The sequence below is a fragment of the Sinohyriopsis cumingii genome, unplaced genomic scaffold, assembly GCF_028554795.1.
Source record: "Sinohyriopsis cumingii isolate HCF-2022 unplaced genomic scaffold, ASM2855479v2 utg001196l, whole genome shotgun sequence".
Lineage (NCBI taxonomy): Eukaryota > Metazoa > Mollusca > Bivalvia > Unionida > Unionidae > Sinohyriopsis > Sinohyriopsis cumingii.
In genome coordinates, this window is record NW_028315971.1 from 41,668 (window position 1) to 68,520 (window position 26,853).

Sequence of the window (26,853 nt, forward strand, 5' to 3'; positions counted from 1 at the left end):
TAATAATTTCAGACATACAGGACGGATCATAGATCACAGTTAGATGCATTTTCTATGTGTCTGTTCGTGCTACTTTGCTGTTCATAAGGGAAATACCAATATTAATTAGATCAGTCAGTCTTCAGTTTTTAGGACACCATATTTTCAAAAGTTGCAATAATTTTAGATATTTCACAAAATTTCTGGACAACAATCAATTTCTTTTATGCCAAGAAAAAATTAAAAAAAATAAGTTGGAACATAAACAAAAGTATGTTTTACGTGTACTCAAAAACTGGCAGTTAAGCAGTCCTTCATCTGTCCATAAAACGGCTGTGATTACCCTAATTATCAAGTGTATTAACTGAAGCTGTTGTCATTTAGCAGCAACAAAATAAGTTGAATTGCTCAACAAATCATGTTCAAGCAGTTCAAAACAAAGCGAGCCACATTATTCTTAAAGGTAATGAGAATGGGAAAACAACTTTTTGTAATTTGAGACAGTTGAATTAATAATTAATCGCTTTGATGACTGTAAATCAATGATCATCAGCATTACGTCAAGCTGTCTTATCATTGATTGCAGGCTTTTCTTCACTGCAGGAGAGAGTGTAAAAAAGGGGAAACAAAAGTGTTCATGCACATGAATTCCCATTCTCACTTAAGTATATTAACTTGTGTGATAAAACTATTTGAATAGATATATGGGTTATTAACTTTGATTTTTCCTTTACAGTAAAATAAACCAGGTTTTCATTTATTTCTGATAAAGCAGTCAACATCTCTGTCATGCAAGTTTTGCGAGTTGTTCATAATTCAGTTTTATTCAGTTGCATATTTTTCCCCGGCACATGTAATACAACCTGTTTTATCCATCTAGACATTGCACTTGTGGGGCATGTTGATACTTACTAGGTCATCACAATAAAGATATTAATTTTCTGGACGATATTCAGGAAAACATTTTAATTTTAATTTGTACATGAATTATCCAGAAAGAGAAAAGTAATTATTTTTGTATCCCTATATCAGGTTCAGTGGCAGTATGCAGTTCAATTGCCCTTGACTAATATTGATTTTAGTTCTTTGTACATTAAAGAAATGCACCAAAGAAAATGTGAAACAATCTTTGAAATGTTACAAATTTAAGTTACAAAGAAGCCCTCTTGAGTTTAATTTATTAAACTCTCTCATTGCAGTATATTTTTAAAGATTGTATTTATAAATCAATTGAAACAGAAACAGTCTTTTTTCCTTTGTTTGTTGCTCTGAAACAGATTTTGTGTGTGATTTGGATTTTTAACGTAACTTTAACAATTTTTCAGTCATATCGCTACGATGTCTGCAGTGTGACAGTTTATAGTGATGTCTAGCACTGGGGCATCATGCCGCAGACATGTAGCATGATGTCCCACCCAGTCACATTATCCTGACACCAGGCCAACCAGTCCTAACACTAACCTCTTAATGCTGAGCACCAAGCGAGGCAGCTGTTAGTACCATTTTTGTAAGTCTTTGGTATGACTCGGCCAAGGATCAAACCCACGACCTCCCACTTCTGAGGCGGACGCTGTAACCACTAGGCCACCGGAGTGGTCTAGAACAGATTTTTGTTTTCAGTTATTGATTCTTTATTGATTTTTTTTTGTCCTTTTTTTACAGCTTGATGGTATCCATGGCACCTTTAAGTTATGAGATCAGACCAGTCAGTAGTTGTACACCACAGCATTTAGGGCCACCTATACCTGAGGTGAGAATCATAACTTATTGTTCCCTCACTATTAAAGAAGCATCCCAGATTTGTGATACCTTCCATATGTCTGTCTGCCCATTCATTCATCCATCCATCTGTCCTGCCATCTGTCCTTTACTGTATCTTCTACTGAATCATGGGGTGGAATTTCATGAAACTTGGTGGTTATGTTGACCCTTTGCAACAGCAGAGCCATTATCAGTGTGTACACTTCAGGTCCCTAAAAGGGGTCTGAGATCAAAATTACTGGTACCTTGTGCAAAAATGAGTTTGGCAATTTTAGAGGATCACAGCAGCTAGAAGGCCCTCCACTTTGAAGGCTTATGAGTCAAGTGGCTTGTTTTCATCTACTTGTGTTAGGTTAATGATGCCACACCACTCTTGGCCTCCATTGCTCAGTTGGCTATCTTCTTTCGTTTCTTCTTTGAGACAAGAAGTTAGCCCCTGTTTTGATCAAGGGCTAATGTTCCATGATTTCCAACAGGTACAGACATCATGGCAAAGACACAACAAGGATCTTTTCAACCTGTTGTCCAGTTTTAACCTATCCAGTACCTTGTCATTTGAAAGTAACTTCTCCAGGGGCATTTTGTGGCTGAATTTATCCCAGTTTGAACCCTTGTCGCTGATCTTACTGACGCTGTTATTTTAAAAACTTAATTTCGGCATGCAGGATGAATGATCACCATGAGCTGTCCACGGATTTGAACTACACACAGTTTCATTACAACAATTCAGTTATACTAACGATGGAACCTGATTTCAGCCCTTAGAACAGGTTTCTGTCTGGGGGCAATCAAAACAATAACCATTCACCTGCTCTCTTTGATCAGCCCATTGAAAGAGGCAAAGCTGCTGAACCCAGTTTGCTCAGCTGCTCTCTGAAGTGCTTGTAATATGTTGGTGGTGCCCATCAAAGTATCTTCCTATCAGTTAAGATATGAAAGAGATGCAACCCCCACAAATTTTGTCCCAGTGGCTAAAATGGATTAATAGATCCACATACTCTAAGCTCTTGCAGGATTAGGTCTGATTACTGCTTATGAAATAAGGTAGTTTCAATGAGCCTTGCCTTCAGACATATTGTTTCTATTCAAGACAGTGGAATCATTTGATTGGTATAGTTACCCAGTTTACTTTCTATTTGAGGCGGACAAATTCAACTCCACATCAATTTTCGTTTACTTGCACAGATTAATTTATTATATTTTCATGCCATTACAGGAACATTTCAAGATTGTTCTACATTGTTTTGAACCTAGTTGTTGATAATCTGCAGTTGTTTACAAGAAGCGATTTATTTTATATTTATATTTGATCGTATTTTATATTTATTCTTGGTAATAATTTCAGCCTCCTGGAGTGTCTTTTGGACAAATATCAAACTTGCCCTAATTTTTGCAAAACTTGAATTTTCTGTGCACTGCATAAACTGCATGAACTATTTCCATTTTACAAGAGGAATACTAAAATCAAAACTTAAAATAATCAGGGACTTTCTCCATTGCACTTCCAATAAAATGTTACTTTATTGACCTTATTAGATTTTTCTTTTTCTTTCCGTTCAGTACCATTGCCACATGACATTAGTTTATGGTGGGGGCATGATTTTTGCTTTAAAAAAAATCTCATCTAGTTTCAGTTACAATGACAGTTTCAAATATATTTTTGACTCTTTGACTACACATCACACATGCAAACATAGCTGAAATTTGCATCACACATGTCTTACTTTGAATTATGTCCCCTGCACCACTGTCAAGGTGGTTGGGTGGGTCGGTAGGTTGGATTGCAGAGTGCAGAGCAGTGGGATTTGTATGGCAAGTCATTGCAGTTGTTCTGGGTATCAAATTGTTGTAATGAATCCTTTTTATATTAGTATGTTAGAAATATATCACACTTTAAAATGTCACTAATTGGTTAATAGAGTTGGGAACATCCAGCTATGTTTAAATGTGTGGAACTTCTAAACTCAGCAAGAAAAATAATCATTTGTAGTTTATGAAAAATATCATTATATAGCAGTTTAGCTGAGAAAACACTCTGACCATTAGTATTTTCACTAGTGTAATATTCCTTACATATATTGTAACCGATTGTTATTTGTACCAAATTTGTGACTGAAATTTAGCCTGTGTTATATTATTGTTATTTGTACCAAATTTGTGACTGAAATTTAGCCTGTGTTATATTATTGTTATTTGTACCAAATTTGTGACTGAAATTTAGCCTGTGTTATATTATTGTTATTTGTACCAAATTTGTGACTGAAATTTAGCCTGTGTTATATTATTGTTATTTGTACCAAATTTGTGACTGAAATTTAGCCTGTGTTATATTATTGTTATTTGTATCAAATTTGTGACTGAAATTTAGCCTGTGTTATATTATTGTTATTTGTACCAAATTTGTGACTGAAATTTAGCCTGTGTTATATTATTGTTATTTGTACCAAATTTGTGACTGAAATTTAGCCTGTGTTATATTATTGTTATTTGTACCAAATTTGTGACTGAAATTTAGCCTGTTTTATATTATTGTTCCATTAGCAATACCTGCCATGCCCAATGTTTGTACAAAATAATTCTGTAAAGCATGTGATGCTCTAGAAAAGTAAAGAATTGAATTGAAACTTTGGGGAAAAAAGAACATTAGCCATGTTAATTGGGTTTGGCTCTTACAACTTTTATATTCTACCTAGAAAGTCCTTTTGGATTATGGAACATTCTGAAGCTTATCCCATATTTTATTGAGGTAATTCTACTTCAAGAGAATTAGCATACAATTTATTTTGTGATTCCCAGTACAGTATATCAAGCATTGCTTTTGAAATTGTTCATTATAAACATTGTTTTGAAAGAGCTTGCCACCGGCTTAATTCCCATACTATTATTATGCAGTAATTACTGACAGAAATTGTTGAATGCATAAAATTTGACAAATTAAACCAAATTCAACATAAACCTAGCTCAAATTAATCTTTTGCTGATGAATACATTTAGTATGGTGATCAACACATCTGCACCCTGTCAAAGGTGTGCTATAACAATGACTATTTACCTCGAGAATTAATTTATACAACTAATATCTAAACAATGTTGTGGCTTTATTCAAAATCAGTATATATAAAAAACACAATGAAGAGATTAGCTATTTAAAGTTGCACAGTTTGACTTGAGGGCAATAAATATAAGTAAAATACTACATGTTTGCTCATCAATTTACATGACATGTCTCTACCTAATAAAATCTTTCTTGAGAAATCAAACACTGCATTGCACAGTGGAGTTACTGCTGTAAACAGTCTGAAATCACCACTTGGCCATTGGTTGGACAATCAGCAGCTGTTTAATACCTGACTCGAATTAAGGAAATTTCATGGGGAAAATTGGAAAGGTCATTGAGATCAGGTGACCACTCTATGAAGGTGAAAATTAGAGTAGGTTTGACTGTACTTGTTGATGTATTTTTATAAATATAAGAATACTTATTGCATACTAGATAATTAAATTGATGTCACGGGTGTAAAAATAATTTATTGATATTATGCGTGTGAAAAAAATTTGTTATCAGTGTTCAAAAAAATTGATCTTATTGGTTTACAAAAACATATTGATGTTAGAGCAAACAAATAAAATTGTCTTTCTGGTTAAAAAGCCATCCCTGTTTCTTATTGCAGGCCCTAGCACTGTTTCTCCCACATTAAAAAAAAATCACAAAACATTACATTAAATTATATAATATTTTTAAAAAAAGAAAAGACCTGCCTTCCCTAATTTTAAAACCAGTGCAATGGGAAACACAATATTTTTTGTTTGGCCTTAGGAATGTAAAAAACCAATTGATGTTATTATGGGTGTAAAAAATCAATTGATGTTTTCTGAAATTGATGTAAAAAGATTTTTTGTTGAAACAGGAATATTTTTCTACATGAGTGTGCTACTTGAGGAAGCATCACTAATTTCAATGTTTTATGATATATAATTAACAAATCAAACATGTAGTGTACAGCTGCATTTATATGAGTGCATCCAAGGATGTGATAGAAGTGAACATATCTGCAGAGCTAGAATCTTAGGAAAAGATGAACAGTGCAGGGAGACGTTCATTTTAAGAGATGCTGAATAGAACAGACGAGTTTTTGTTGGTCCTGCATTGATGGATACTTAACAAAGAGGTCTTCTTGGTGAATTTGTGCATATATGTTTCTATGTCCATCCATACCCTAAATTAATTATTGTACTGAAGTTTTTTGTTTTATTTTATTACACTTGCATCCAGTTTGTGATGTAGTTTGAAAAAGTAAAGCAGCCTTTTTTCTTATGCCAGTGGCAACAGCATTGTTGTTGACAACAATGATTAAGTTTTTCATTTGCATATACAGTATTGAAATTTCCACAGACCTTGTTAGATTTTCATTATGCTTGTATATGAATCATTATAAAGCAAAGACAATTCATTCTGTGACTCACACTCTTCCTTTTGACCTTAGCTCAATGTTACAATGATAAAAAATTTATTATTGTTAAGATTTTGGATACAGTTTTTATATTTTTCATATATTTCCTAAACCCCTTGATGGATTGTCTTATTATTTGGCATGAGTCATTTTGAAACTAAGACAGTCCATTCTCTTCATTTCTGGTGATAAATTATCAACTTGCACACTTTCCTGGAGATAGCTACATTGCAAACTCCAGTAGGTCACTTTCTTTAATAAGTCAATTACGTCTATTGTTAAGTGTCTAGCGTTTCAGAACAGTTATTTTTATGCCCCATTTGGACAGAGTAGGGCGTATAGTATGCATTTTTGTCCAACCTACCATCCATTATACATATCACACCTCTGTAAAGTTTGGCATGTACATTATTTTTTAGCCACTGTGGTGCATCATCTGTTTCATGATATGCCACTAATTAAATATATTTTCCCACCTTTAAATGATCTTCCTTAAAGAGTCAAAATCATTTCCTCTTTTATTCTTATGTAGTTTCTTTTCAAATTTTTCATTTCTCTTGAATATAGATTTATAATAATTTCTTTCATTCATATTTTAGGTCAACTCTGTGTGGTTCAAGCTTTACATTTACCATCTCACTAATTGTGGCCCACCTTCACTTCTTCTTGTTAAGGGTTACAGACTTCAGCGGCTTCCCAGTGTATTTCTGGTAATCAGTAGAAAGATATTTTTAAAATATGTTTTGTTTTTTTTCTCTCATTTGCATAGATTATGGCATAATATTTAGTCTTTACATGAACTGAAATATTGTACTAATAGAAACATGGATTTTTAACTTTAATGATGTTCACTAGAACATTAAAAATGTTCTGTATTACAGGTGACATTGTGTTATAGTGTTAATATACAGTATTACAGTTATATAATGGGATCCATCAACTTATCTGCCTTATAAAATGGGCTGTGTTATACTGATGTGATTTATAAAATGGACTGTGTTATACTGATGTGCCTTATAAAATGGACTGTGTTATACTGATGTGCCTTATAAAATGGACTGTGTTATACTGATGTGATTTATAAAATGGACTGTGTTATACTGATGTGCCTTATAAAATGGACTGTGTTATACTGATGTGCCTTATAAAATGGACTGATGTGACTTATAAAATGGACTGTGTTATACTGATGTGCCTTATAAAATGGACTGATGTGACTTATAAAATGGACTGTGTTATACTGATGTACCTTATAAAATGGACTGATGTGACTTATAAAATGGACTGTTATACTGATGTGCCTTATAAAATGGACTGTGTTATATTGATTTGACTTATAAAATGGACTGTGTTACACTGATTTGACTTATAAAATGGACTGTGTTATATTTATGTGCTTATAAAATGGACTGTGTTATATTGATGTGCCTTATGGCTGTTATATTGATGTGCCTTATATTAAAGAAACACTGTTTTTGTTTAAAAAGTGATTTTTTTATAGATTTTTGTATTAGAGCTTTCATTCATTTTCTGGTAGCAGTTTACAGTTGAGACAACATTCCACAGAAACTTTTGAATTTTTGCACTTTAGTATATTTTGTTTTCTGCCTCTTTATATGTGAGTAAAGAGTCTTATCTTTTGCTGTACTGTATTGCATAACGTTTGTATGATAAATGCAACAATGTCATGTTTAAACAATTAGACGAATCCAGATGGGGCCCCGAGTGGCCGAGTGGTCTAAAGCGCTGTCCGTTACGGATCACTGCCATCTCACCTCTGACTGCGTGGGTTCGAGTCTCGGATTCTGCCAATGTGGGTATGTGAGAAAGCTTGCCAGTAGCTTCTCGTGGGTCGGTGGTTCTTTCCGGGGTTTTCCTGGGTTCTTCCTCCACCATTGATACTGGCCGCCATGTATAGCCTATCGTGTGCTGAAAAATGGCGTTAAACCCTACAACAACAACAACGAATCCAGATAGCAATGATGCAAATGATGAGATAAAATCAAGTGAAGAATCTAAAATTGAATTGTTCTTGGTGTGGTCCTCTGAAAAATTGCTAAAAGTTCATTGGTGTTTTACCTTTCATTACTTGTTCATTTTGCAAAATAATGAAAAAATAATGTACAGAGAATTGGGAACAATACAGTATGACACTGGTTACATTTTGGTGATGATGTTCAGTCATCCCACCTGTATACGTTGTGATAGGGCTGATGAGTATAGTTGTAAATAGATGACAAGCCCTTTAGGTGGCACATCCGTATTAATAATTTAATAATTGTTACCTATTCTTTTATACTGATAGTATAGATGGTTACTATCATTTGTGAAGGAAATAACAGCTGTTTTGGAATTAGTAGAAAAGATATTCCTTTTAAAGCTATCATAAGAAACACCTTCATTAGAATTATAATAAATATATTTCAGTAGAGGGTAAATGTATTTCCTCAGGTCATTTTATGAGGAAGTAAATGTTTATCAGTCATTTTCTTATATACATTTTAAATTAAATATATACAGTATGAACAAATTCTAGACTTTGTTACCATCAAAACTGTTGATAAGAATAAGGTGTGATTTTTATAGAGATCTCTTCCAAAATCTTTCATTGGTAACAGACAAATTTTGACCTAACATGATAGTAGACATAAATCTGTCCAACACATTAGTGTAGCACATCATATAAAAATCAAACTTTTTACGTTGACTCTCACCAAATGTTAATCTGCGTTAATATTTTAGTGCCTGCTGAAATTTCATTAATAAATTTTTTGTACATGTATTATATGTGAATACATAAGATGATGTCTTGGTTGAGGTTTCAAATGCATGTATTTGACCAATGGTGAAAATAAAGAGCAACATAGAATAATTTGAACGAAAGATCAAATGTTCATTTGCAGTGACCTGATTATTCCATTAACAACATTAACATTTTGTGTTGTTAACCTCAAGCACTTTTAACAATATGCTCAAATGACTTAATTGTTTTTATTTGAATACATCTTTTTATTGTTTTTATTTTGTCAGTTATAAATCAGATTTAAAGAAAGATGGCTGAGTTCCTTAATTTCCTTTTGTAGGAATATGACCGCCTCCTAGTCACAACCTGGGGTCATGACCCAGCAGTAATCGCAACCTCTAATGTTCTTCTCACGCTGAATGATGCCCTCACACACTCTGCTGTTCTGGTTCAGGTAAAGAAAACAATCATATTTTTAAAGTTAATTTACTAATTTAAAATATCTTCTAATCTTCATGATAATTTTTGGAGGAATGTGAAATACTGTTTCCTTCTGTAGTTTACTTACCTAGGAGTATTAAGCACTTCCATTGATACTGTAAAATGTTTTCCTGGCTAGTGCTGTAATTTTCTTGTACATTATCAGTACTCTAAAATTAAAGATAAAACTTTATTACTCATTCAGATATTCATAAAACAAAGAGCATATTTTTAAAGTTAGGGCTATTATGGTAAAAGACACCAGCGTTAAGTAGTCAGTCATGGATACAGTTTAGATTTTGTATTATTTTCGTATTTAACTCTTTAAGTAATTTGCGTTCCCAGGCATATATTTTACAGTTACTGACTTCCCTGAGTACCATGTATGTTTAAATGGACCAGGCCTTAATGCACTAATTTAAAACCTTTTCTGAACTTAACAGTTAATCATGCCCACCGCCAATCACATGTCTCGTGCAGAATAGCTAGTACATTCCATCCTTTGTCAGCAACATGTCTGTGTTCACAGTTGTTTAGATTACAGTGGTTGCAGCCTCAATTTTTTTAAAATAATGCTGTATGTTTCATTGTTAAATTTTTAGCATGTTTAAAGTAAAGACTTTTTCTCAATAGTTTTGATCCAAAATATGATATTTTTATGGAATAGCACATTGTTTGTTAATCTAGTAAATTAATAGTTTGTTTATATTACCACGGATACAGAATAATTCAGGTAATGTTTTGAAATATGTGATTTCCTCAATAAATCTGCAAATCTTGTAGGTTCTTTGCAAGATTAAATATTGAGAAAATCTTCAATTACCAGATTTTTTATGCTGTTTCATAGTGGCTGCCATGGGGGCCATCTTGAAAATCTTGTTGATGTCAGAGATGGCTTCACCACTCAGCGGTAAAAAAGTAGAAATGATCTGATCTTAGATTCCTGGAAATTCTTTTTGGCCAGTAGTGCAGTAGTCTATCAAGGGAGTCTTATTACTTTCCATCTAGTCTTGGATGATATTGTACATATATCCAGGTGTTGGAGAGCTAATGTGAAAATGAAACAAAATTTGTGGTGACAAATTTAAGCTAGCTATAAGTTTTAAAAATAAAAAATGTAGTTGAACTTATAATATATCACTACAGTCCCATATGTTTGGTTTCTATCTGTGGTAGTACACATTTTCCAGGGTCATAGATATGAGTAAGTCTTTTGAGTGATGACAACTAGAAGTTTGGTTGTTTGTATCATCTTGATATTAACATTGTATTTTGATGTCAGTCAAACTTGCATGAAACCAAATCGTTTTTTTCGTCCAGTTTTAACAGCCATATGAATTTGAAACGAGTTATTATAATGATTTGGTACAGCGTATTTTTCCACAGTTCTTGTTGTTATTTAGGCTGTTTTTGTCAGTTACTTAATTAGTTTGCTTGGCCATAATGCTAAGTTAGCTAACGGTATGATATTTTTATCCATTGTGCATTGCCCTAATGACCAGCATCCATTATTAATTGGCATTAACATCTTCTCAATATAAATCAGATCTATTTTGACCAAATTTATCACTGAGCATCCTTGTATAAAAGCTTTTTACTTACTTTATAGATGTTGCTCATCTGTCTGATTTTGCAGGCCCATGGCTGGCAGTCTAAAGGTAAAATAGTCCATGTGCCATTCCCACTTGGTGTTGAAAATGGTGAGTAATAACTTCATATTGTGTACATACAACTATGTGTTATAGCATACTGTGAATCCTTTGTATAACAAATCCCAAGGTAAGAGGGAAATTTGTTCAATAAAGACATATTTGTTATAACCAGGAATGAATTAATGAATTATATGGTTTATATCATCACTCATTCATATATATATATATATATATATATATATATATATATATTGTTACTTCACTATCTTCTAAAATTCACAGTCATGATTTTTTTAAACATCCAGATTTCAGGAATATGTGTGTCTGGTTGATGTCTTAAAATGACGAGAACTGCAATTGGAATGTGGTCAGACCTTTCTATAGTGATTGGAAAAAGCCTTGAAAATACTACAGTAATGCTTTTTTGATGTTGTCCTAATTTTTCTATTGTGCTATGGTATCTGAGAATGTTCTCTGCCATTTCCCAAAAATTTTGCCAATTTATATGGGGTCACTCTTCCAAAGCACTTACAAAATGGAATTTTATAGGAAAGCCACGAGGTGTTCCAATTGGATGAACTATATATAGGGAAGCTGCTCTTACAGGTTAACTCCCCTTTCTGCCAGCCAGATCAGGGGTGTCAAATATGCAGTCCTTAGAGTTATTTCCTGCAGCCCTCAATGACACCCGGAATTTTATAAAATAATAGGGCAAATTTTTCTTCACAGCCAGGCAGTTTTGATGAAAATTCAAATTGTTACATAATTTACTTCTTGTTTCCAACATTTCAACAGGCTACCTTTAATATGAGCCACTTTCACTGCAACAAAAGGAATCACTGATGCAGCCCTTAGGCCAATGTACTAGTCTTCATTGGCCTCATTTGAGTTTGAGACCCTTGTGCTAGATATTCCCAGATATAACCAGTTGTCATTTTCACTTAACACTGTAAGCATGGAGCTTAAAGAATTCATTTTTTTTCTATATTTAAATTCAGCCATCCACTTTTTTTTTATTGAAGTGGTATATTTAGTGAAAATGTTTGATTTATGTGGTGCATATAACATTTTATTATGAATGCCATTGAAATTATTCAGATATTTTGCAGGTATTGTATCATTTGCTGTTATTAGATTTGATTTTGATTGGTAACATTCAGTTTTACAGGATACATTTTTCAGGCACTTTAAACTATTACACTTCTAAGTCATTTTAATAGCATGGTTTATATTTATTTTAATTTATATATATTTGTTGTATGATAGCGTTTGTTTCTTTTCTTCATTACAGAGATTGTAATCAAGTGCAAGAAGTGTAAATGATTTAAGGTCAGGGAAAATGGACACAAGGCATGCCTAAACATAAAATTGCTTGTGGACACAAAAATATGTGCGTGCAGTTTGGTCATAAGTACTTGGTCCAATGTTTCATAAAAGCATCTGCAGGGCCACAAAGTCTAGCATGCTCCAATACATTGGACCAAGACTTTCAACTTACACCTCACATCCAAATCATTGATTGGTCTCGGGGTATGTCAAGATGCACTCTACACCTCACCCCTCATGCAGATGCAGAAACAGCACCAAAACATAATGTATCTGTGAATGCAGGAGAATCATTCATTAGTCTCATGGGTGATGTTGAGGTGCCCTCTCCACCCTCAATGAATACACAGAACAGAGTCAGAATTTACTGATCAATGAATGAAGTAGAATAAGATGCCTTCCAACATCCCCATGGAGAGGCAGAAACAGCACTAGAATTATATTGTGTCCATAAATACAATAGAATTTGTTGATTAGTCATATGGTTGATGTTGAGATGCATTCCCCCCACCCCCATGCAGATGGAGAAACAGCACCAGAAGATACTATATCCATGAATACAGTACAGTCATTAATTAGTCTCATGGGTGATGTTAAGATGCCCTTTTCACCCCATCTACCCCACCACCATGCATATGCAGACACACCACTAGAACATACTACATAAATACAGTAGAAAGCACATATGATATCATTCAAACATTGGAATTCCATGAGATCAGTTTAATTTAAAGGCTTGGTTGTTGATACATTGATGAGTAGAAATGGCATTTATATGTCGCAATCCCATTGGGAACAAACCTAAGATCTCACCAATAAAGGGATGACATCCATGAATCATAAGGGCTGGAAATCAGTATCATCCCAGCCAGTGAAGCATGAGCGTGTACAAACATAATTTACCCCATCCTTGCATAAAAATATTAAGAAACAAGTTGAATGCAAAGGTTTGCAATTTGACCAGTATCTGGCTGTAATGACCATACCGCACCAGCCAGCTGAACCTTGAGGCACATCATCTGTGGTATGCCATTCCAAGTGCCAAACAATTTGTTTAGCCATACAAATGATTTATATATGATTATAGTGGTAAGGAGTCTGTTATCTCCAAGTGGCGAGCAAAATGGCTGTCGAGACAGACTGCACGGCAATACCAACCATTCCAATGAAATCCATAGTGAACTGGCATTACTTATGGAGTCATCCAACTGAGCCATTCCAGCCGTGCTGGATCAGCATTTTGTAATGTGTTTCTACTACAGTATATCCAATGGGCAGAATGATGATACATGCTGATGTTACTTCGTCATCATTTCCATATGGAAGGCTGTATCTCTGGACTCAGGATGTATAAAAGGAGAACAGTCTTTTCATTGATGAACGGGATGAAATGGAAATGCTGGAACATGCCAAACTGACAGTGGAATGGATGTCAGCAATACAGAAACTCTTCAGTGTTTTCTTTTCTACAACATTTCTGATTATGATGTCCAAAAGCAAATTGAGACCTGCAATAGCTCTAAGCAGACTCATCCAAATTATTCATCCCCGTTTCAAGATTCAGATGGTATGTGTGTTTGCCTTGTAATGTACATAATAAGTACATGGTCGTTCAGTATGTATTTCCATACACTGATTCATATGGCCCCAGTCTAAGTCTTCACTAAGAGATCAGGATTACCGCTGCAGAAATAGCAATATTCATGCACAATACAACTCAAAAACATTTGGTAAGTTTGATTTTTAGTTTACAACATGGACACCTTTACTTCCCTCATTATATGGTGGATAATCCATGCAGAGAAGTTGGACTTTATCCTTTCTCAACATTTTGTCTCTCTTGGTATGGAACCACTTGATCATATCAACTTGTTGTCTTCCTCCAAAATACATTGAAGGTATCGTTCATGCATCCTAGAAGGAATGGACTATTCACTGCAGTTTTGGACCTGTTACAATGCCAGTTTCTCAGTTTGGGAACACCAATAGACTTTAGATGGTCACTGCATTGTGGACCCCACAAGAGTAGGCTCTTAATATGAACGTCTTGGAGTGAAAACCATTCTCTGTGCCTTCCGTTTTTGGTGGGGGGCGATGAGTGGCCAAGTGGTCTAAAGCACTCATCATATGGACCACTGCCATCTCACCTCTGTCTGTGTTGGTTCAAGTTGCAGGCTAGGCCAGTGTGGGTACGTGAGAAGCTTACCAGTAGCTTTTCGTAGGTTAGTAGTTCTTTCCGGGGTTTTCGCCCAAATTCTTCCTCCACCATTTATACTGGCCCTCATGTGTAGTCTATCTTGTGCTGAAAAATGGTGTTAAACCCTATAACAATGACAACAACAACCAATTAGGTGGAACATACCCATGGAAACATAGTCCTCACAATGTTGGACACTTCATTTGCAAAAGAGGGGAACAATCACCAGACCATTTTCTCAGTATCAAGTTCAGCAAATGTCCTGGTCAACTCATTATCAAGGAAAGGACGACTGCTTCATACAGAATTATCCATCAATCCATTAGGTCTTTGCCCTGTTTGGGTCATCCAATGCTTGACCTTCTTTTCTACCTAACCCCAGAAGCAAAGGTCATCAATGATCTTTCATTGAGCTGGGAGGTAATGTAGGTACACTCAATCAGTTCTGATTACATTCCAAAACTAACAATAGCAAACTCCACTCTGCTCAAGCAGTGAAGATCACTATCATCAAGATCGCTTTCATGTTCCCCACTGTTCCATCCATGTCCAGAGAAACAACTGCACTGTGAGGACATACAACAAGAAATAATGTGTTGTTAATGACTGGTGTTGCATTAATGACATGACACCACTATCAGCAGCCATTCCTCGATGGTGAACTTCTTTTATGTTTTCTTTTTAGACGAGAAGTTAGCCCCTATCACAATCAAGGGATACTGTTCCATTATTTTAGACACGTTCATACTTCATGGAAAAAAATGATGTTGGTTGCAACAAGGAAATCGCCTACTTGCTATGAAATTAACATATTTGGACCACACTCATACACAGTCTTTCCAAATGGAAAATATCCTGAGTTTTGACATGGCCAAACATGCCTAAGTTTGAGCTACCATTTTCACCTGTCTCTGAAGCAGCTATCACACATGTTGCATTTGATGATAATGCTAACATCACCATACAAATTTGAGTGAGCTACTTACAATATCCATAGATCCAAACTAAATCCAGTTCCATTCAGACTATTCTATCATTCTAATGACTCAATATGGTTTTCATTTTAAGGACAGGCTGCTGTCACTAGTTGGCCAGTAAATAACTATTTGCTCCCTCTCTTTGATCAACCTCTCAAGAGCAGCAAAGCTGCAGGACCTGATATGTACCCTCAGATGTTACCTGAGATTCATTGACAATATCTGTATCAACAGTAAAAGCCTATTCCTGCATTAGAAGGCAGGAATGCTAGACATAGCCCCACAACCGCTATCTACTTGTCCAAAGGGAGTCATTAAATGAGCATACTCTGAATTCTCACAGGATCAGGTACTCTAATGAAAGGGGCCCCAAGTGTCCGAGTGGTCTGAAGCGCTGTCCATTACGGATCACTGCCATCTCACCTCTCTCTGTGTAGGTTTGAGTCTCGGATTGGCCAATGTGGGTATGTGAGAAAGCTTGCCAGTAGCTTCTCGAGGGTCGGTGGTTCTTTCCATGGATTTCTCGGGTTCTTCCTCCACCATTAATACTGGGCGCCATGTGTAGCCTATCGTGTGCTGAAAAATGGTGTTAAACCCTACAACAACAACAACAACTCTAATGAAAATTTCGGCTCATGAAATACAAGCCACTTCCATGAACCTGGCCTTCTACATAATGTCCCAGTTCAATATAGTAAACTGACTGGCTCATCCTTCTCTAGCTTCCATTTGTGCGACATGGCTTCACTAAGGAGAGAACTGAATCTCATTGGGTTAGTGGTAGTTGCATCAGTGAAAACCAAATAAATCCAGGCATGAAATTTGCCACTTGCAATGGATTTGCCTGAATCCCCCATGCAGGTGTAACAATCATCTCTTGGTGTGCTAATCTGATATTAGGAGAAGGTCATTTTTTCAGTATAGCAATAATGGATGACATTGGTAGAGGTAGTATGCTCAGCATTTCCTCCTTCTTTTACCTTTCGGTTCTCCTAATGCAATGTGATCAACTAATGTATATGATGGAGAAAGCAAATTTTTAAGTAACTTATCTTTCTCAAGTAATACTTACCTGAACACATTACAGACAATCCTTCCCACCCTTTTTCACTGTGCAAGCATCCTTAAAGAAGTCGCCCAAGTAAAACAGGTTTCATGTAAGTATAATACTAACCACGTAGTGGGTATACTGGGGAGTTAACCTATAAGAGTTGCTTCCCTTTATAAGGACAGAAAGATTGTCATCTTTCCATGCTGGTTGGATTATGAAATTATCCCAATGTACTGAGATCAGGTGAGCATTATTGGAGAAACATAATTTACAAAAAGGTTTGCTTTCCTTCTAAGATACCATAAATATGAATCTAACATAAACCTCAACAACATCACAGAGCTTCGGACAAGGCTAGTAATTAATAAAAACCATAGCTAGGTTTAGTGTGAATCAATTTTTTTTAAGAAGTAAATTTAACATTTAGGAATCAAATTGTAAATATTTCTCAGTGTTGTTGAGAGAATAATGTACATTAAGTCATTCTCACTCAGGTTTGGTAATTCTCAAAGTAAAATCTATTATATTCATCTTTGCTGATTTTCAACACTTAAATAAAAAGAAATCCATCAGAGCTTTTTATGATACTTTTCTCACCAATTTATTTTCAGAAAATGCTTATCTCAAGCAGCCCTACCATAAACACAGTGCCATACAGAATTTGGCTAGTCAAGTGGATCTTGAACACATTTGTGGCTTCATCACCATTCTTAACACTGGCAGAGAGTCTAGAACAATATGGAAACGTGAAGATGAGGAGCATGACTTGTTAGGTACAAATGATGCACACGTTTTTTCGTCAGAAAATATATCAGATCCCGATTTGGATGTGACAAGTTTTCATCTTCCGGGAAGTGAGCATTCAGCAGATGGTAGTAATGGACTAGATGAGCCCAAGAATGGGGTGAAAGATGATGCATCTGCTGAAATTCTAGCTTCTGAAATAGATTTCCTGCAGCAGGAGAGTCCACAAAGAATGAGTCTAGATCTTGGCACTCAATCAAAGAAGAAATTCATTGAAGCAGAATGGACACTGCTGGACTGCTACTTTGGATTACCCTTATTTCATACAAGCCTCAACAAAGAAGTATGTGAAAGAATAAAGGAGAAAGGTTTAGGTAGACCAGAAAAGTAAGTTGATTGTATATTAGATTTTTCTTAAGTTATCATTTTTGGGATCATTCAGCTTTGAGTGTCTTTGCTGAGCAAGTAGATATACCCACAAGCCTTTAATTGGGACTTTCTATTGTAACCCATCCTTCTCTATCTCTCTCTCCTCTCTCTCTCTCATTTAGCTCATTTGCATTGAATGCTTACACTGTCAGTGTAAGTTGTAGTGGGTCGCACCAATAACATTATATTTAAGTCATTTTTCTCAGACACTGTTCTCACTGTAGTCATGAAAATTGATTTGTGCATGCAGCCTGAGGTCTAATACACGACCTTATTAGAAACAGGTCACTGTGGCATACTTTTTATGTATAATAAACTCAGAAAACATTTAAGTCAGTTTCTAAAGCCATAGTGTTAGTACACTCATGAAACTTCAATTTGCCTACAGCACAGGGATTGCTATACCAGCATGCCAAATGTATGTCACTGTGACCTGCTTTTTGTGCTACAGTGATCATGCTTTTTGGTATTAGATCTATTTCTTGGGTGCTTCTGTTTGTACAGTCATAAAAATAGAATTACACATCCATTATGTGGAGTACCAGACAGCCATACCCAAAGTAGATCACTGATCTACTTTTCTCACTCCAGTGGTAATATGCACTTTAAACATTTAGATCAGCTTTTAGGACCCATCTTGTAGTCATGAGAACATCTGTGTGTAGATTTAATGGAGGACTAAACCACAATTTCAAAAGTAGGTCATTATGACCTATATTTCACATGAGCTTATAGGACACTGTTGGTCGTAGTCATGCTTAATTTGTGGTTATATCCTGAAAAGTACAATACCATGATGTCAAAAGTAAGTCACTGTGACCAATCTTTGTATACTTCATTGACTGTATACACCTTTGATAACCCTGTTGCTCGTACATGAACCTGTTGCTCACTCAAAATGAATATGAGCATATATCCTGTGAAGTACATCTTCACCACATCAAAGAAAATAGTGTGACCTACATCAGACACTTTCTTTCCATCATTTCCCAGTATTGATCACCTTGTGTGTTGACGAATTCTCTCTGTCTGAATAATTACTGAATATATATATATATATATATATAGGCAAGATTTGGTGTCTTCCAAAAGCATCTTGTCTTCTTTGCTGCTTTTTATTTCTCTGGATAAAGCACACAGACCAAGACAACACAGGAATGTATAGCTCTCTTGATTGCTTATTTCGTCTTGAAACTTGGATCAGGGTAGTTACATCATCACTGGACATTTTAAAACTTGAATCAGAGCAGTTACCTTGTCAGTGGACATCTTAAAACTTGAATCAGGGTAGTTATTTTGTCAGTGAACTTCATGAAACTTGAGTTGGGGCAGTCACATATCAGTGGACTTATTCGCTTGCTGTAGCAGTTTTATGTTTCTTTTTTTGCAAATCATATTCTCGATTCTCATCCAAACCTGTGGATTTCTGTTTTTTATCTGCTGTGGGGTATTTTCAAGTAGAGTTTTGGTATATTTGCCAGTAATTTAATAGGGACAAAGTTTGTTTCATTCAGTCATCAGTAAATATTTTCGTTAATTTCTCTGGCAAGTCTATGTGTATTGTGTTAAAACAACTATATCAACAATAGTTTGAAGAACTCTGACAAAATAATTCAATCACACATGTTGTTTTACCAGAACTTCCTGGTCCATTGAGATAAACAGTCTTATGTCTAGCTACAGGATCATATACCGATGGTGCTGATGATAATTTTATATTTGATTATTTTTGTAATAAATATTTTTTATTTCAATGTCGGCAGATTCTGAATAACTCAATATCTTTTCTTGTTTTGTTCTCCATTCACCCCATGGTGCATAAGCGCCTATATGTAATTGTTCTAACAATCCTGCATATTTTTTATTGATATAAAATGAATCTGAGGTATCAGAAAATCTGTTTATCATCGATAATAAATTTATCAAAACATACGCAAGCATTAAGATCTTAAATGAGTATATTGCGGGTACTTACCATCAGTATAACTCACAATTGTGCCTAATTTAGTTCCATTTGGCAAGAAAACTGTTTCTTGACTTATGCACATATTTTTCTTCGTTGTATCGGTAATTATAAAATCTAGTTTAGGATCATCTGTAATTCATCTTGCACAATGTCATTTAGGATCATATGATCCTCCTTGGGTAAATTTACAAATTATTTTTCTGCCAAGATCTTTTGCGATTTTATTCTCAAAATCGGTTATATCAGGATTTTAATCATCAGACTATTTCTTTTGCTGTGGTAACCAGACTTGATTTTGCAGACTATATGACATAATTTCTTCACTTACTGTTAACGATAAGAGTATTTTTACATCAAGCATGTACTGTAATAATACTGTTGAAGCCCATTGTTTTTCTGAAAAGTGTTTGCCAAACCAGACATAACAAATTGGATGAAGATTTACAGCAAACTTAAATGACTCAATCAAGTGAATCCAGTCATGTCAAAATCTGGTAATGGTAAGTTTATCGATACTCTGGTCATTTCGTGTGTTGGATGTCCAAATCGCTCAAAATACTTAGAACACTCTCCCATTCCAAGAAAACGTCAGGGATAACATGCATCTATATCATCCGAGATAACATCTTTATAATCGTATCTGGTATTCCATAATCCGCCGTGTCTGTATTCGACACAACTCAGTATTATATCATCAAGAAAATCAAACCTCTTAGGTTTCCACAAATTTTTTTCTCCAACAAAATGAGCCGCGATTGATGGAATCGTAAAACAATTACTGAGCAACTTTTCATGATCGATGGTATATTTCAGCGCAAGATTTTTCATTTCTTTGTGGAGAGATTCTGTTAGATAAATCTCACCATTAGGTCTTACAAACTGATCAACTTATTTTCTTCAGTGCAGATACTTCTATCAGGTTTTATTAATTCTTTGTGATTTTCTTCAGAACTCAGAAATAACCATACTAATACAGGGTCACTTTTACTTATTTCGTTATTAAAATTAAATATATCTCCTTGATAAAATTTAACAGTTCGATTTCATGGAAATATTGTTATAGCGAATGTCCACGCTTGCTCAATATGATCAATAAGATTTATCAGAATTCCTTTCAGTTTATATGTCGATTCATAGAAAATCTCTCCTGTTATTGTTTTTCTTCTGTTATTGGGAATTTTAATTTCTTTTCTAATTCAGCAACATTGTTTATTGTAGCTCCTTTATCCTTGACTGATTCAGCCCATTTGTATATTTTTTTACATCATAGATCCATTAAACCATTTCCACATATTGCATTTGTAAAATGTTTCATTACTCGCTCGGCTACACAATTTATTTTCAAAAATGTCATTGGTTTGAAATCACTAACGCAGGGTTTATCATTCAGCAAATATGTTGCATAAATAACTGGGGTCACAGGATATGCTCTTTCATACTGTATGTCAATACCAGTCAACATTCTTGGTTTGGCATTTTTATTTAATGTAACAATATTTACAGTGTGAAGACGGACAGGGTCATGTTTGTCACAGATAATCCAAGTATCGTCTAATCCCACAATTAATTTTACCCTGAAAAAGTATCTTTGATTATTGAGATAATTAATAATCATCACAGCTCATTGGTCATTCATTGTAGCATCAATAACACCTCTGGTGTTGTGCATAATTCTGAATGTTGACCACACATGAGATGCACCATCTTTGCTAAATTCTTTCTTGGCACCATGAATACTTTTAATCATAGTTTCTGTTGGATCAACCAGAGCTCACCTCTGCAAGTTGGGTTCTTCTATCAAGATCAGTTCTAGATTTATACAGTTCGTTTGTAGATAAACTCTCAAATTCTTCCATATTATAAATAAAACAAATATATATATATATTCAAACAAAGAATAAATGCAAATGGCTTATGATAAATTCTACAATTCCCTGTATAAAAAAAAAGCCTGCATAAACAAATTCTGTGGACTTCACTTAAAAAGTGTATGAAGAGGGAGTTATGGACCAAACCCTTTTTTGAAGTATGGCGTTGGGGTTAGAGGTGAAACACAGTTGTGTGCCATATGGTGGTACAAAATACAGAGAGCTGAAAAGATATTATGATCAAAAAAAATAACACTGACAATAATGACAAGGTCATGAAAAATGCTGAAGATTATCTCGCCAGATTTTCAAAATAACTATTGAGACAAATAATATTATACAAAATGGTGCAGAATGTATTAAAATTCAGAAAAACACGAACAACAAAATTGAAGTAACAAAATAAACTAACCTAATTAGAGAAGTCTCAGTTTTTAGTTAAAGGCTTTGGTTTCGTGTTATTGACCTTATATTTTTTCATTTTTTTTGTATGGAGTTTTATTTTCATAAATGGACTTTAAAGCAAGTGGTCTGTTCACCCTCCCTGCTGCTGCTAGTCAGTAGCATCAGTGGTCACTTTAATCCTGATAAAGGTCCTATATTTGCTAGTCGCGATGTTAGTAGACCTATATCCAGTAGTTACATTTTGCCCTGTAGTAAGCATTGTAAAGTATATAATCTATATTTAGAACAGAAGTTTTACAAATGCTCATAAACAAAACTGGGGTCTGACTGATTTTTAAAAACAAATGGCACATGTACATACTCATAGCAACTGTAAAAAATTTTAAACAAACACTAAATGAAGACAGCTTTTTCAGATATTAAAAATTAGCATATATCATAATTTGCTTGAGTTCATATTTTGCTGTGCATGCACCGACACCACTAATCGTTAATCATTTGACATTTTATCTTCTGGATTAATACCGTTCTGTAATTAAGCTACACTACACTTGTAATGTTTTCACTTCCAATGGAAAAGATATGTTCTGCACAAAAAGTGAATTGTAGATAAGAGTACACCAAAAATTGGCCTTGCATTCAGTCATGAAACATTGATAGACATTATGCTTTTTGCACAGTAGTGTGAAGCGAAATTTAGAATTGGGAATGTACACAGGAACTTGTATCGTTGCTTACAGTTTACCTGTCATACATGTACTATATAAAAATATATCTGGGCATGTGGCAGAACAGTATGAAAAAGCACACTGCTAACAAAAAGCATATAGATACTGGGAAAACTAAGAGCACCCACAGCAGATTTCAGCTCTGGAATACGTGAAGCCACCAACTTGAGTCCTGCAAGTTCCCAATACTGAAGCATTGTTTGAGTTTTCTTGTTGAATATTACCTGCCTTTTTCAGTTGGAGATCAGCAGCAATTGACAGTGAAAAAGCATTTCCTATTTTTCAGAAAAATAAGATGAACTTTAGTGCCTCCGTAGGTATTGAAAATTTGCAACAGTTTTAGTCACCAAGATTAACCAGCGGGCAAGAAGCCTGAACTGTTTTGAAAACAAATTTACCATAGCCTAATTGAGGAAGTACAAGTCTGCCACAGCATCATATCATGACAAATAGTGTGAAGTTTGTGTATATCAGTAAATCTGGCTGCAAATAAATTTTTACATGTAATCAATGTAAATAATATGTTATAGTTTTATTTGGGGATTTTCATATAATGCAGTACTGACCATCAAAGTTAAACGAGCTAGTGTCATTAAAGGGTGGGTATTGAATTAAAAAATCATATTGCAATATATTACAGTATTAAGATAAATATTGCAATATTATTGCAATATATTGATTTAAGAAAGAGTTACATATTACTGGTAATTTATTGAAATAAAATGAACACAAGCTGTACAAATATTGCTTAAAATTATTTAATTACATAATTAAAATACAGTAGAGAAAATGAATAAAATCTAACACAGAAATAAAGAGTTACAATTAAAGTCTTTTGTCTGAATAGTTCACAGTTTGTGGTTTACTTTTTGATAAACATAAAGTGCATAAAACTGCAGATTGGTCTCTTCATTGTCACTTTACCCTGTGTAGTTCAAACTGGGCTGCCTTGAAAATCACGTTTTTTTTAAGAAGATAAGAGCTACAAAATGATTTGGTTTTAGGGCTGAACACTGTACATTTGCTATATCTCCTGCAGTGGAAAACACCCTCTCAGAAGGGACACTTGTTGCAGGGATGCACAATAAGGATTTAGCAAGCTTAGCTAATCTAGGAAATCTCTGCTTGTGATTTTTCCACCATTGAAGAAGACTTGAGTTCAAGGGAATTGACTGAAACACTCTATAGTTCTTAAGCTCTTCTTCTGGTTCTCTCATTTGTATTTTTGAAGTTTCAACACCAGTTATGTAGACATCACCAAGAAGTTCTTGCATGCCAGAACAACAGGTACCTTTATCTACCATATCACTCTGACCAATGTCTGACTTGAGCTTCTTGCAAACTGGTTGAGCATCCTTAGCAGCCAAATTGGCAGACACACATAACTACTCAGTTAGCTGTGGCAGTGCTGACTGTCCACTAGCACCCACAGGTGAGTGTTTAGTGTCTTGTTTAGCATTCACTCTAGCAATGATTGCTGATGCATTCTGCAAAACTTTGGTAAAGATTTCATTCCTTCATGCATCCCTTACGAAAGGTAAGGCTTTAAAACATGGATCCATGGCAGCATCAGTGGTGAGAGTTTTTTCTTGATGAGTGTATCTATCCTGAAGATCATCAACCATAGCCCTTTTCATCTGAGCTATTACTAGAGAGTCATCATTGCTGTGTCAGAAAATGCTGTCAAAAAGTTTGCGATGAAGAGGCATGATAACAGAAATTGTTGGAACTGACTCAGCACAAAGAGTGGTCATCACCACTTTAAGAGGTTTTAGACAAACCATTACCTGATCTGCCAGGCAAATGTCATCATCTGACAATCTTTCTCTTTCATTTTAGCAAGATCTTTTGATCTCAAAATGGCAATTACTGCACCCTGCATTTCAAGAAACCTTGAAATCATGTCATAAAAGTACTGTTCCATCTAGTGGGCACATCAGCTATAAACTTATGATCTGGTAGACCCAGCAGTTCATACTGGCTTCTCAGTTTAGCTGCTGCATTTGTACTTCAGTGGAAGAACCCAACTATTCCACAAATCCTGCTAAGGAGAATTTCAATGTGTCTGATTTAAGACACTTTTGTGCAGCAAAATTAATTGTATGTGCATAACACTTGATGTGAAAGTTACATCCTAAATGAGTCCATGCCTTGTCCATGTTTAATGCATTATCTGATACAATAGGTAGTATGGGGATAGGCTGTTATTTCCCATTCACTGAGGGCCTCATGAATCACAGTAGCTGTATTATCACCTCTGTACCCTTCATACATGGGCCGAGTTTGAAGAACATACATGTAGTTTCTCAGCTTTATTAATGTGAGTTGACGTGACTGTCAGATATGATTCAGTTGACCTCGACATCCAACTATCAGTTGTCAATGCAACCTTCTCAGCATTTTGTAGGTCTTCTGTTACCAGTGCCTTGACTTGAGCATATTTTGAGGAATGATCACCTCTGCAAACATCTTTCTACCTGGAACATTATATCAGGGATGAAGTGTATGAGAAGGTCTCTAAACTCTGGCAACTCCATTATTCACTATGGAATTTTGTCCTTTATTACAAATCTGCACACCTTGTCAGTTACATGTAAAGCAGGAGAGGAATGCGAGGGGTATTTCACACCGATGAGCACTGGTAAGGTTATCTGGATTGGCTTTGACGTTTTAGCTTTCGAAAGATCGGAAATATCTTTACATGGCGAACTCGCAGTAGCAGGGATCGATGATCTGTTGGCTGTCATCTTGTAATTACCACATTTCTCAGGATGGTGCTTGTTTATGTGGTACGCTAGACTAGTTGTTCCGCCAGAAAACTTAACATGTCAATCGGAAACTATTATAAGTAGTGAAATATGGCTAATATTAATTTAAAGTAATAAGTGTTCGCTTGCAGCTTCTTATAAAAATTTACATCAGTATCGCACAATATCGATAATAAAAAAGTTATATCGCGATTATTGTATCGTCGGTCTAATACCACAATATACCGGTATTTGATATTATCGTGCACCCCTAAGTTTCTTGGTATAATTTTTCACTGACTGTGTTAAAAATTCACTAATTTCTACCCCTCTTTTCACTAATTGTGAGTCTGGAGGGTTGGCAGCTCTGGACTTGTCACTGAAACCTTGTCATACAGGAAAAGTGGCTCATATAAAAGCTAGCCAGTATAAGTGTTGGAAACAAGAAATAAACGAAGTAAACAGATATGCAAAAAATCCATTCACAAACCTCAATCATGGACAAAAGTCAAGCACATAATATAAATTATACATACATAACAGATCATAGGATTCACAATAAGAAAAAAATTTGGACCCAAGAACCAGTGCAAAATTTGAAAATCGTGCATTACATTTGCCATAACCAACCTTGTTTTTTGTTGGGTTTTTTTGTTGTGTTGATTTGATTCACAAAAAATGAATTTTTGTCAGTGTATGGATGTCATTAGACATTTTAAGCAAGTATAATAATTATGGCTTTGATTAAAGACAACAAAAATGGTATTATCTCAATTTTATTTGGAAACCATGATCCCTACTTTATCCCATTCTACCGGCGATGTGTAGTTTTCCTCCACAGTGTAGTCCAGATAAGCTATTTTTAAATACATGCCCTATGAAGTAAATAAGCAGGTAAAAACAGGTCATGGGCCATAGGTGTCATATACCTACATTAAACAATGCATCAAAGGGTTGGTTTGACTAGTGCAAGAAAACAAACCTATCATCCTTGCACTCATTACATACCATGGATTAAGCATGGTTATTGTTTATCCTTGCACTCATTACATACCATGGATTAAGCATGGTTATTGTTCAGCCTTGCACTCATTACATACCATGGATTAAGCATGGTTATTGTTCAGCATTGCACTCATTACGTACCATGGATTAAGCATGGTTATTGTTCAGCCTTGCACACATTACATACCATGGATTAAGCATGGTTATTGTTCAGCATTGCACTCATTACATACCATGGATTAAGCATGGTTATTGTTCAGCATTGCACTCATTACGTACCATGGATTAAGCATGGTTATTGTTCAGCATTGCACTCATTACGTACCATGGATTAAGCATGGTTA

At 35.0% G+C, this 26,853-nt stretch overlaps 1 protein-coding gene across 1 annotated transcript in view; it reads left to right on the plus strand.

Moving 5' to 3' along the window:
- Window positions 1–26,853, plus strand: part of LOC149772719 (protein FAM91A1-like) — a 79,390-nt gene that overhangs the window by 35,429 nt on the left and 17,108 nt on the right. The window contains exons 15-19 of the mRNA XM_089947442.1: window positions 1,642–1,729; window positions 6,791–6,901; window positions 9,275–9,388; window positions 11,051–11,114; window positions 17,229–17,748. Coding sequence (XP_089803568.1) covers window positions 1,642–1,729; window positions 6,791–6,901; window positions 9,275–9,388; window positions 11,051–11,114; window positions 17,229–17,748 — 897 coding nt within the window. The remainder of the gene's footprint in view (window positions 1–1,641; window positions 1,730–6,790; window positions 6,902–9,274; window positions 9,389–11,050; window positions 11,115–17,228; window positions 17,749–26,853) is intronic.